The following is a 13054-nucleotide window of genomic DNA, read 5'->3' on the forward strand; positions in this document are numbered from 1 at the left end:
TGCGATCAGACTCTGCAGATCGCGGTCACTGACCGCAGGGGGACTGCCTGGGGGGCCAGGCATGTCCCCCGACCGCGATCTGCTGCAGAGAATTCCGCCGGCTCCATGTGTCAGCCGATTTTAAAATCGGCTGACACATGGTAAATACCGATCGCAGTGACAGCCTGTCACTGCGATCGGAAGCTGCAGACCGCGGTCCCCAGGCACAGGGGGGCTGCCTGGGGGGCCAGGCATGCCCCCCGACCGCGATCTGCAGCGGCCATGTTCCGCCGGCCACGTGGGGGGTAAGACCGCCCAGGACGTACCATGCCGTCCTGCGGCGTTTAGAGCCGCCCAAATAAGGACGGCATGGTACGTCCTGCGGTCTTAAGGGGTTAAGGACCAGGGCTGTTTTTACATTTCTGCGGTATTTGTCTATATCTGTAATTTTCCTCATACTCATTTACTGTACCCACACATATTATATACCGCTTTTCTCGCCATTAAATGGTCTTTCTAAAGATACCAGGATTTTCATCATATCATATAATTTACTATAAAAAAAATGATGACTTAAAAACAAAACAAAAAAAAAACACTTTTTCGAATTTTGACCCCAAAATCTGTTACGCATCTACAACCGCCAAAAAACACCCATGCTAAATAGTTTCTAAATTTTGTCCTGAGTTTAGAAATACCCAATGTTAACATGTTCTTAGATTTTTTTTTTTTAAATATATAGGACAGGGGTAGGCAACCTACGGCACTAGGTAGTGCACGGCACTCAAGGCTGCTACAGCCAAACAGGCTCTGGCCTATCAGGAGCGCCAGTGAAACTTCATATATCTGCTAATACGAAAAGGTGGTGAAGGACAATCCTCAATTGCAGATCACTTCCTCCCAACACTTGTGAATGGGAATCCACAATGTAGTAGAGCAGCCTGCAGCTGCTGTTGCAGCTCCTGTCCTTGACCTGTACCTGGCCAGCTTGGTCCCCACTGGAACCCAGGGAAGCCACCCACACTGCTAGATTTACACAGAAATGCACAATAACCCTCCCCTCATACAAATAATACTAACAGCCCACAAACAAACATATATACAATCCGCACAATGATACAAAGCAATTACAGTATGTGACAGACCCCTCTGTCCTGGAACTATGCTCTATTCCGTTGCCTTCGTCTATGTTAACCGCAGCTTAATTGGTGAACGTTGGGAGGTCGCTGTTCGTGTAACTCCCACATGGCGGTAGTCATTTTAAAGTCCCGAACGGCCAGAGGTGTTCGGCGCCCAAACTATAGAACTGAAAACGGACACTATTTTGCACGAACACTGCTGAAGCCGCCGACCTCCCTTCTCTGCCATCCAGCACACGAACGTCGGTCTGTTCGGTACTTTCCGGCACGAATAGACACACCCCAGATAGCCATCCCATGGAGCCCGTTCGTATACCGAAAGACAATGTGAAAGACTTTGGCTCCATGGCGATTGAACTGTATGCATAGGATCTGAGCAGCATTCGGTAATAAGGTGCGCTCAGATCCCAGCTATCTGGGGATACGTTGAATGTGGGGATTCTGTACGTGTAATGTAAAGTATTTGATTTTATTGTATTTTTATGTTCAGGTACAAAATGGAGTTTAGCCTCTATCCATGGAGATAATTGCATTACTTCCCAATTATCTCCAGGATAGAGAGGAGGGTTTATCTACATCTAAGGGGAGTGTTTATGCTTGTGCCACTGTGATTGGTTACTGTATCCACATTGTCCCAGTCTTCCATCTGGTCCCCTAGGGGAGCGTCCACCAGGTGGGAGACCTGCATAAATACCGGGCATGTAGAACTCAATAAACCAGATCTCTGCTTAACCCTCAATACGGAGCTTGGTCTTGTACTTGGGGGTATTGGATTCGTATGATTTACTCGTTCGGCTGTTTGGCTCGTAAAAGATTTCGTATGGTTCCTGTTCGGCTAATTGGACCTGCTGTTAGCTGCTTCTTCATTCGGAAAGGGAACGTCCTCAGCGGTATTAACCCCTCTTATACCGGGGTGTACCGTAACAGTTTAAATAACACGAGCAGAACACGGCAGCATACACACCTCAATTTAAAAAAAATAGGACCGGCACGCTACGGGACATCTCAATCCTATATCGGCACAGTGCTGCTAAAAGGTTGCCTACCCCTGTTATAGGACAATAAGTACAAGTAACACTTTGCTATTTCCAAACCATTTTTTCTCAAAATTAATGAAAGTTACATTGTAACACTGATATCTGTCAGGAATCCCCAAATAACCCTTCACATGTATATATATTTAAAAAAAAAAAAAAACACAACCTAAGGTGTTAAACTTGGGGTATTTTGACTATTTTCATGCAACCATTTTACCACCAATCAATGCCAAATTTAAAAAAACAAAAAAAATGGTGATTTTTTTGACACACATAGCAATTTAAGAATACATGTATTGAGAACTTTAAGTGTTACTGACAAAGAACACCCAATATGTGTTCAGCAACATCTCCTGAGTACAGTGATATCCCCCATGTAGGTGTGTCGGGTTCTCTCGGGGCTAAAATACCTTATTTGGAGGGTGCGCATTCCAGTTTTCCAACTTGGAATTTTCGCAGTTGGTCATCATGCACCCATGTCCTATTTGGGACATTTTTGGAAGCGGCCAATGTAATTTCCCCCCATCAAACCATATATTTTTGAAAAGTGGACACCCTAGGGTATTTCAAATGGTGGTAATTTAACACTTTCCATGCACTAATTCTACCACCAGTCTTTGTCAAACTTTTGGGTAGTCATTTTTTTGTGTTATTTTTCTCTCACATTGTACTTTAGGCGTGGATTCTCAGTTACTGTTATGTGTTACTGACAAAGAACACCCCAATATGTGTTCAGCAACATCTCCCGAGTACAACAGTGCCCCCAATGTATACGTTTTATGGGGTTTTGCAAACTTACAGGGGGGAAATGTACTAGGTAAGTTCATGGTCCTTAAAGGTCGTTTTTTGACAGACGTACCTTAACGGTCGTTAAGGGGACATATGTATTTATAACGTCATTCTAAATGTATTTTGATTTAAATATATATGTATATTAATATCAAAATACAGTTAGAACTAATTTAAACCAATATAATTATTTTTGTATCGCCGGTGGGGGATCGTCAGCGATCAGGTAAGTCCTGATCTACTAAATGACGTACCAGGTACGTCCACAGTCTTTAACGACCGTTTTTTGGCAAACATACCTGGTACATCAATGGTCACTAAGGGGTTAAGGACCACGACGGTACATGACATCATGCAGTACTTTAACGTCCAGTAACGGCATAGACCGTCATGTAGGAAAGATAGCAGCAGGGATTAAACCCGAGGGTCCCCTCTATCAGCTGGGGTCACAGTTAGCGATTCCACTCAGCTGTGGTATTTCAGTCACTGCTCCCTAGCCTGCTACCTTCCTAAATCAGGGACCCCCAGGTATCTTTCGATACCTGGGTATCTCTACTGTCTGCAGGTGCCAATCACTGACTGACTGAAAAGCAAGGTGCCGTTCTCAATGTGAGTGGGGCACATAGCTCTTTAAATGTATTGAAATAACACGGCTGAGAGTTATTTTGCTCAGCTGCGGTAATTTCAAATGTGGTCAAATAAATTCAGGATCCCCCCTGGTGTGAGGGAAACCCCACATGTTTCGAAAAGGCCCTGTGGAGGTCTCCCTGCATGCACCTTAGTTAGTGATCGGTGCTATACTTTGCCAGCTGCCCAGTACAAATCTCTGTGAGGGGAGTGAGCTCTCCCTCTCATGCTTCAATCACACAGCACAGAGAGTTCTGTACTGTGAGAGCTTGGAAATCCCTCTGTACTGACATAAACAGAGAGAATCCCTCCGAGCTTGGATTATGGGGTTAGATTAGAAGTTGTATTATAGGTAGCATCACAGGTTGGATTAAGTATCAGTATATGGGGTTGGATTGGAAATTGTATTATAGATGTGATCACAGGTTGAATTAAGTATTAGATTATGGGTGGAATTAGAGGAAAGGTATACATGTGGGGTGTAATTATACTCGAGATCAGTAACAGAATACAAATAAGAGATGTTTGCTCTAGTTGGACACGCATATTCTGTGAATTACCCCAAAATAAAATGTGTAGAGAAAAACAGGAAAAAAAACCCCACCTAATTATACCTAGGTTTGTTATAAAATGGTTACATGAAAAGTACAAAATGATCTTAGTTATATAGCCTGGGGGATATACTATCTACAATTATATACTTTTGTAAGGGTTATGAATTCGGTGAATACAATTAAAGCTGTAATCTCACCATGCCAAATTTTGCAAAGTTTTAGCTTTTAAACCGTGATTCACTCCTTACAGTATTTGTTTTATAGCTTCTAACAATTAATCTTAATCCTAGACATATTTGACATTTTAACAATCCGGACTAATTAGTGAATCTATTTCGAGTTAGTTTCCATTCATTGCACTTGGTGTGTAATAATGACTAAATATAAAACTGTCAATTTATTTTCAATTCTCTAATATTTTATTCTACTTAGTACTGTGTTATGTATACATGTAGGGTATCAAAAGAAAGCCCTATTTCTCATTTAATAAATAATATGTAACACGTATGGACTTATACAGATAAATGGAAATTGCGGCAGAAAGACCGCATGGCAAAAGTGCCAAAAGGCCTCGTCCCACATGTGTTGCATCTTAAAAAAAAAAAGTATTTAAGGGGTTAAAAAATATTTTTGAGGTGATAGATGTCCTTTACTCTAATAGTATCATTCCTTAGAGGGGTAAATACAGCATTCCAAGGAACACATTGTACGTTTAAACTTTTCATGCAGCCCCTTGCCAATTCATAGCTCACCATAAATGCCTCAAATTACGCCTTAGGAGTACCCCCATCCTCCCTCCTGAATAAGCTTCAGTGGCAGGTATCACAGCTGCTAAATCACACACAATGAAACATGAATGGTGGTCTTACTTTGCTCTCTTGGCCATTTCATTGCCATCCCAACGTGGGCTATAAGGGTAACTCTTCTGGACCTGGGAGTAGAGCTGGCCACTGTTGGTGAAGTGGTAAACTGACTGAAAGGTCAAGGTGGGCTGGTCACGAGGAAAGTAGAGTGGCAAATCAACTGCAAAGGAAGACAAGAGAAGTAAGAATCTCTGGAATCATTTCATATCTTGCTATGCAGGATGGATGGCTTGATATGGATCTTATCAGCTTATCATTTATAAAATAGCATAATACTGTGCATTGCTGTGAAATATGGACATTCAGAAAAACAGAAACTAACTCACAAGAGCTTACAATCCACATATAAAAGTCAAGGTCCCATTTGGGATAAACATTTTCATCTGTACGAGGTATAGATTACATTGCTAGATACTCGGAGGAACTGGGGCTACTGTTTTATAGACAGAAGCAAATCTTTAGAAAACATTTACAATAACACTGTCTGTGTCCCGGGAGATAAGGGGAGGTGGGATAACTGCCATAGATTTGCAGAAAGCAAAAAGGGACACTGTCTACTTGACTTGCCTGAATGGAGGAATTTGGGCCAGTGATACCCGACTCTGCCAGAGACAATCAAACAAAGATAATTGGTTTATTGGTCAAAGGCTCTCTCCACATGGAACAAAGTGTTTACTAAGCAGCATCGGATGTGTGAAAACATAAGGTCTGATAAAGATCTGTCTATGCTGGAGAGAGTGTCACTGTGGGTGTTCTAAGGTCTGACAGTAAGTTCTGCCTTGATTCGGTCCACCATCATGAACTTGAAGCTGAATTTTAGACCTCTTCTGGACATGTGTTCATAGTTTAACTCCTGTGTACCCAAATTGTCTGTTGACACAACTATAGTTTTGCATAAAATGAAATCTGACTGTGTCATATCTCAGGTGATCATCATTCAGGGAGTGGAATGTCCACAATTCTCAAGAATTTTCACAGTTTCTTAAAACTTACAACCACCTTGGCTTCCCATTAGAGGTGTGGGGACCTAACTGGAAGAGAGGAATGAGATAACCAAAGCTCCAAGACAGAGATCTCAATCTTTCTAACAGGCCCCGAAAAGAGGGCATTAACTTGACTACTTGGACCATTATTCACGTGTAACAAAAGATATACTAAAATAAATTCAGCAAAATACATTGAGTACACTCCTTCACAGCAAGATGGGTAACAATTACTGCACACATTATTTTGTGTTTTTTTTTTTAAAAGCATAGCAAAGCTGGTATTAAAGGAAGAGTGCGGAACTGAGCTCAAACCATAAGACTATGGGATGTCTATGAGGGCCTAACTTGTCCTCGATGCCATTCATTCACAACGCTCCAGTTTGGAATGTCACCAGATAGAACAATATTTGTATGATTTGACTGTCTATCTGCTACAGCTAACCTAGATTTAATAAATGTTAAAAAGTATGTCATCCAAATATATCAAGCATTAGTCACTCCTACATAAAATGTATTGGATTAATTTCCCTAGGGTGGCAATATAACACTTAAAAATGTAAATAAATACAAATCTAGTGCTACTACATAATGCTTGTGACGCAATCCCAGAATCCCCTAGGTCGGAGAATGCTGCACACGCATTATTTACATTAGGAGCAAACCTCAGGTTCTTGTAACATTAATTTTACCACATGACAGGAGGCTTCATATTTGCATATCTTTCTTTACTGAAAACTCCAGCAGCATAGAAACATAACAACCAATCAGAAAAAAGTTATGGTGCCCATAAAAGGCCCTGTCTATGACATCACTTCCTCTTTCTTTGCTGCTCCAGCCTACAACAGGTCAGAGTATTATTACCTCTCTGATGTACTTATATATATTTTTACTCTACCTTCATTTTATAACTAAATATGTATCCATCTACTGCTCCTTGCTCCCTTTCCCTGTCCCCCTGTCTCCCCATATTCAGTGTGCTACTATCACTTTATCTATTTCTGGTCAGGCGGCCCACGGGCGTCACGGCTGTCCGTGCTGCGCTCGCCGCGCGGACCTGCCCTGCTAACACTCAGGGGACTGTGTGGGGACAGGTGGAGGGTGGCCGGGGCGGTATTGCGTTTTTCTGCCTACTCGCGGCCGCGAGCGAGTAAGCACTGCTACACGCGGCCGGCGGCCATCTTGGATCTCGCGGCTCGCGAGACCCACGACGGCCACCTTCCCTGCTCACACGGCGGTTCGGGAATCACCCGATCACCGCTCCCTGCATCTGCATTAACCCCTTCAGGGGTCCCCCTCTCTAGGCACTTTCATTCTTGGATGTAATAAAAAAAAAATTCTTCTCTGCTGTGACTGCCACATGGATTTAACTCTCCTTTAGTGCCTTACACTGGATGATTATGTTGTGCATGCAAACAATTTAAATGTCTTATGGTTCAGTCCATACAATACCACTATTACTATACAAACAATTACTGTGACATATACAGAATCAACTATATCACTGTACCCTTAAAAGGGCATATTGCGTTACTGTACCCTACACAGGGCATATTATCTTGTATTATTGTACCCTACAGAGGGTCATATTATACTACTGTACCTGACGGTGCAAATTTATGTGGGTGTCCTCTGGGTATTTTTTTCATGGCACACCACCTGGGGTGACCCCCCAGATATGCATGCAAGCTCACTGACAGACCATTACATTTGATGTGGGTGTCCTCTGGTTACCACGGCACACCACCCGGGGTGAACCCCGATAATATGTACGAGGGCCTACATAGTGTCAGAGACACTAGCCCTGCCTCTCTAAATTAACGTGCATACAGCTCTGGGGTACAATCCATATACAATCTACTAACTGGGCGAACCCCGATTGTACCAAGATTGTCCGAATGGACTCTACTGGAACATCTGTCAAAATTCATACACTTCTGGCTGCGCAAGCCACTGGAAAAAGAGGTGCGAACGCGTCTCAGGGCCAAATGCCCAAGACCAATGCTTCCCGATAAGGTGGCGCTTACACCCGAATTTGACGATACGATGGTGGTCTTCATGTCACGCTCGGGCCGAGATCCTCGTAAGGGGGTGGAAAAAGGCATGAAAGCGGCACAGGACAAAGTGCTAGACTTGCTCGGCCCCATCGCTAAGATACTGTACTTCGCGGACCTTGCCCTCAGCCAAGATTCACAACTAGACCCTCATGTCATACGGGAATGGGCTCAGCGATCGGTGTGCCTGCTGGGCAACGCAAATGCCGCACTGTGCATAGAAAGACGCAGGTCGGTGCTGATTTGCATCGATAGCAAGCTCCTGGATCTCGGGGCTAAAGAATTCGGACCGAAAGCCCAAGGTCTGTTATTTGGCGATGCATTCATCACTGAACTTAAAAGACATGTGAACCTATTTACCACCTTGAATAAGGCCCAAACCTCTCTCAAACAAGTGTTCCACCCCCACCCCCCCCCCAACTACAAGAGGTGTTTTTGGAAGGGCTGGTCGGCAGCGGAACCGAGCCACCAGCCGATTTTGGGCCTCAGGTTCCAGATCATTCCCGCAAACTCTGAGTTTCTTCCCATCGACAAGACAAAGACCCTCTTCGTTCCGTGGGGCGGGAAGGCTTCAGAGGTTGAGGACGCGGCCGCTTCTCCAATGGTGAGTCCACCTACATACCAAAATGTTTCAAATTTTATAGCAGGCAACCTATCCTTTTTCCTTCAGAACTGGGAGCTGATTACCACGGACGCCTGGGTCCTCCAGACGGTACGCGGTTTCGTCATAGAGTTTTCCGCAAAACCCATACAGCTCACCCCCCCCCCTCCTCCGATTCACATGTCGTCGGAACAAGAAAAGCTGGTGGACGAGGAGATCCACAAACTCTTCGGGAAAGGCGCGATACAATACGCGCCGGGAGGGGGAGGCTTTATAAGCAACATCTTCCTGGTCAAGAAGAAAACAGGCGATTACAGGCCAGTTATCAATCTCAGGCAATTAAACTCGTTCGTAATCTACCAATCCATCTTCTACAAGACCTCCTCATCAGGAACGATTGGTTTATGCATCTGGACCTCAAAGACGCGTACCTGTCTGTTCCAGTGGACGTACACTACCGACAATTCCTCCGCTTCCGATGGAGAGGACGGATATGCCAGTTCACATGCCTGCCATTCGGCTTCAGCTCGGCTCCGTGGTGCTTCACGAAGCTACTGAAACCGGTAATGGCTCACATCCGAACCTTGGGCATAAGATGTCTCGTATACTTGGACGATTTGATGATATTTTGCGAATCCGCTTCCAGGCTACGATTGCAGACGAAATTTGTCACTCACTTGCTAGAATCGCTAGGGTTCATAGTGAACAGGCAAAAATCGTCTCTCTCTCCTTCCCAGTCAGTTCAATTCCTCGGTTTCGACATCGATTCGAAGGACTGCGTACTACGTCTCCCCTCGACAAAGATAGCCTCAATACGGAAAGAAATCAGACGGATGGACATGATACCACTCAGGATGCTCGCTCGGATTGTGGGACTCCTTTCCTCTTCCATACAAGCGATTTTCCCGGGCCCATTACACTACAGGGCCATGCAATGACTGAAGGCGGGATACCTACGCACCGGACACTCCTACGACCACTGGATCCCGCTCTCGACGGAAGTAAGGTCGGAACTTCGATGGTGGTTACTACACATACAAACCTGGAATGGCAAGGCTATCTTCGGCCCTTCCCAGGACTTCATCGTGGAGTCGGACGCCAGCCTATGGGGATGGGGCGCCCACTGCACGGACGCCTCCACGGGAGGCCCGTGGCAGGGAGAGGAGACCAACCTACACATCAACTGCCTGGAACTGATCGCGGGGCCCTTCGCCATCCGCAGCCTGGCCAAGGACAGATCGAACTGCTGTATTCTGCTCCGCATGGAGCACATTTCGGCGGTGCAGTACATCAACCGCCTGGGCGGAGCGAGATCCCAAGCTTTTACGGAAGCCGCGAAGGACATCTACAGTTTCTGCCTACGAAGGAACATCACGCTCCAAGCGGAATATCTACCGGGAATCTCCAACTTGACGGCGGACTGGTTCTCACGCCACTGGAGAGACAACAGCGATTGGAAACTCAACAGGGAGATATTCCAAGAACTTCGACGGTGGACGTACCCACTAACAATAGACTTGTTCGCCTCCAGGACCAACCACCAACTGCCGAGATATTACAGTTGGCTTCCGGACCCGAAAGGCGAAGCTGCAGACGCATTCCTACAGGACTGGCCCACTCAGGGAGCGTACGCGTTCCCACCAATTTCCATGATCCCACGGGTGCTGCTATACACACGCACTCGCGAGATATCGCTCCTGCTCATAACCCCCCTTTGGCGGAGCCAACCATGGTTCCCGGACCTCCTGGAGATGTCCCATGACAATCCCATCTTACTCCCTGCCTTCCCGCTTCTCCTGTCGGGACCTCAAGGGGAACCCCATCCCCTCGTCCTGGAAGAACAACTGGAGCTGGTGACCTGGACGATTTCAGGGGCTCCTGGTCAGTCCACGGCCTATCACAATCTACTAAGGACCTCCTATGGGACTCATGGGCTCCAGGCACCAGGAAATGCTATATATCCGCCTGGTCGGCCTGGAGTGATTGGTGTATGGAAAGGGATTCCGATCCCTCTACTGCCACTGTCCCTCTGATCCTTAATTACCTAGCTCATCTGTTCTGCCTGGGACGATCGTATCGCTCCCTCAACGTGATCAGATCTGCTATTTCGGCGGCACACTTTCCAGTACAAGGCAGACCAGTGGGTCAGGATCCGCTGGTATGTCGGTTACTGCGGGGTGCCAAACTAACGAGACCCCCAGTACCCAAGTACTCTAGCCTCTGGTAGGTGAATGTGGTGCTGGACTTCCTTAGGGGCTGGCCGGACAACCCCTATCTGTCGCTGAAACAACTTTCAGCCAAGCTGGCCCTTTTGTTATGTCTCGTCTCATTCCGACGGGTGTCAGACGTTAGGGCGTTCGATGTGGACGGTTTCTCTCTCACTCCAGACGGAGTTACCTTTTCCATATCACGGCGGACGAAATCAGATTCGTCTTCGGTGACATACCCATTCTTTGGGTCCGACCCCAAACTATGCATTGTCAGGACACTAATGAGGTATACGGAAATCACAGCTCCCCATCGAAATATTTAGACGGGTCAACTCCTGATTTCTTACGTAAGGCCTCACGGACCGGTGTCTACGACAAGACTAGCTAGATGGGTCCGCTGGCTGTTATCGTTAGCAGGCGTTGAACTCAGCTTCGGAGCGCATTCGGTCAGAGGGGCGGCAGCTTCCCAAGCCTTAACGGCGGGCGGCTCCCTAGCCGACATTATGCGTTGCGCAGACTGGACACGGGAGAGCACATTCAGGACGTTTTATTCCCGCCAAACATCTCATGCTTCCTTCACTCTGGTCAATTCCAAGCTTTAAAAATGCAAATATGAAGCCTCCTGTCATGTGGTAAAATTGAACATTATATTAGCTTTAGTGTACTAATAATCTTAATTTTAGTAATGACAGGAGGCGAATATTTCCCACCCTATAGAATCCCTCCCATGTTTTTCTCGAGTTGCTCAGAATATGTCCTTTATGATCAGGAAGACAAATACGTTGGTTGTATGTTTGCTACTTAGTCGTGTATCTTGTGAGACTTGTATAGGTTAAATAACTAGTCATATACCTTGAATTAGGTTGTGTTTATAGATTCTTAAATATCATTGCTTTAGAATTAATGTATATTGATATGTTATACTTTCTAGTATCCATTGGTATATCAGATTCTTAATGTTTATTGTATGCGGACAAGTTATCACGCCAGAGACCTTTCACCTTTTTCTTTTTCTTGCAGCGTGAACGTCTTCTCATGAGGACAAAGACTCAACTTCCATACCGCTACTTCACGGAGCTACGGGAGTTGACTATTCTAATATATTGTTGAACTGTCGATTTAATATGGTTATGTTTATTATTGTTAGTTACTGTTTCGCTTCAAAGAAAGAGGAAGTGATGTCATAGACAGGGCCTTTTATGGGCACCATAACTTTTTTCTGATTGGTTGTTATGTTTCTATGCTGCTGGAGTTTTCAGTAAAGAAAGATATGCAAATATTCGCCTCCTGTCATTACTAAAATTAAGATTATTAGTACACTAAAGCTAATATAATCTTCAATTTCTTACCAAGGGTGTTAATATTAATTTAAAAGATCCCTAAATTGTATAATGTGAAATCATTTTACTTTATTTGGAAAATGCCAGAACCCTGTTTTGGGTACATTAAACACTGGGGGGGGGGGGTATATTTTCCTTGTATTTAGCCAGGCTCTCTGCACGGCAGCCATTCTGAATCCTCAATGAAGCATTAAGAAATAAGATTTAAGAAGAGTATAAACCTATAGGCCAAGGCCATCTCATGTGTCTGCATTACTCTATAGCATAGTCATGTTTGGAATTCACACAAACAGGAAGTCACCTGAAATCACCCAGCTATATGAAGCGTGCCTGCAGAACTGGAATCCACGACTTCAGTACATCTTATATCAAACTGTTTATAGTACCAGCATAAAGAGAAAATCGTTTCTGTTGAGCAAGATGAGGTACATGGGTGTTCCCAGGTCACGAGCCGGGAATGTTGTATGTTAGATGGCTGGGATGTCCGTGTTCTCGAGGTTAAATGAGGATAATTATATAGAGCGTTAGAGCTATATATAGAATGGCTCTGTTTCTGCACAAAACAAACATTGTGAACATATTCATCGGAACATTCCACAAGTTGCAGGGACCTGAAACCTCTGAATTCTGACTCCCATGAAGCTCACTAGTATGCTGGCTAAGCATCATGTGTGTTGTTGTCCCACACAAGTTGCGTTTAACTCATCAAACTCCAGTAGAACAGTAGAGTTTGGCTACAGACAGGGAATTATAGTTCCAGTCCAAAAACTGACAGAGACAGTCTGACAATATATTATGGCGGGTGGCGAGTCACCAGATGTTACATGGCGCTGTGATATCATTAAACTAAGGCACAGGCATTCTGACATGGTGACTAA

General features: G+C 44.9%; 1 protein-coding gene across 1 annotated transcript in view; it reads right to left on the reverse strand.

The window, feature by feature from the left end:
• Positions 1-13054, reverse strand: part of BABAM2 (BRISC and BRCA1 A complex member 2) — a 259581-nt gene that overhangs the window by 67539 nt on the left and 178988 nt on the right. The window contains exon 11 of the mRNA XM_063444100.1: positions 4995-5148. Within this exon, the coding sequence (XP_063300170.1) occupies positions 4995-5148 (154 nt within the window). The remainder of the gene's footprint in view (positions 1-4994; positions 5149-13054) is intronic.

This window comes from Pelobates fuscus, chromosome 2 (genome assembly GCF_036172605.1).
Source record: "Pelobates fuscus isolate aPelFus1 chromosome 2, aPelFus1.pri, whole genome shotgun sequence".
In the NCBI taxonomy this organism is placed as follows: Eukaryota; Metazoa; Chordata; class Amphibia; order Anura; family Pelobatidae; genus Pelobates; species Pelobates fuscus.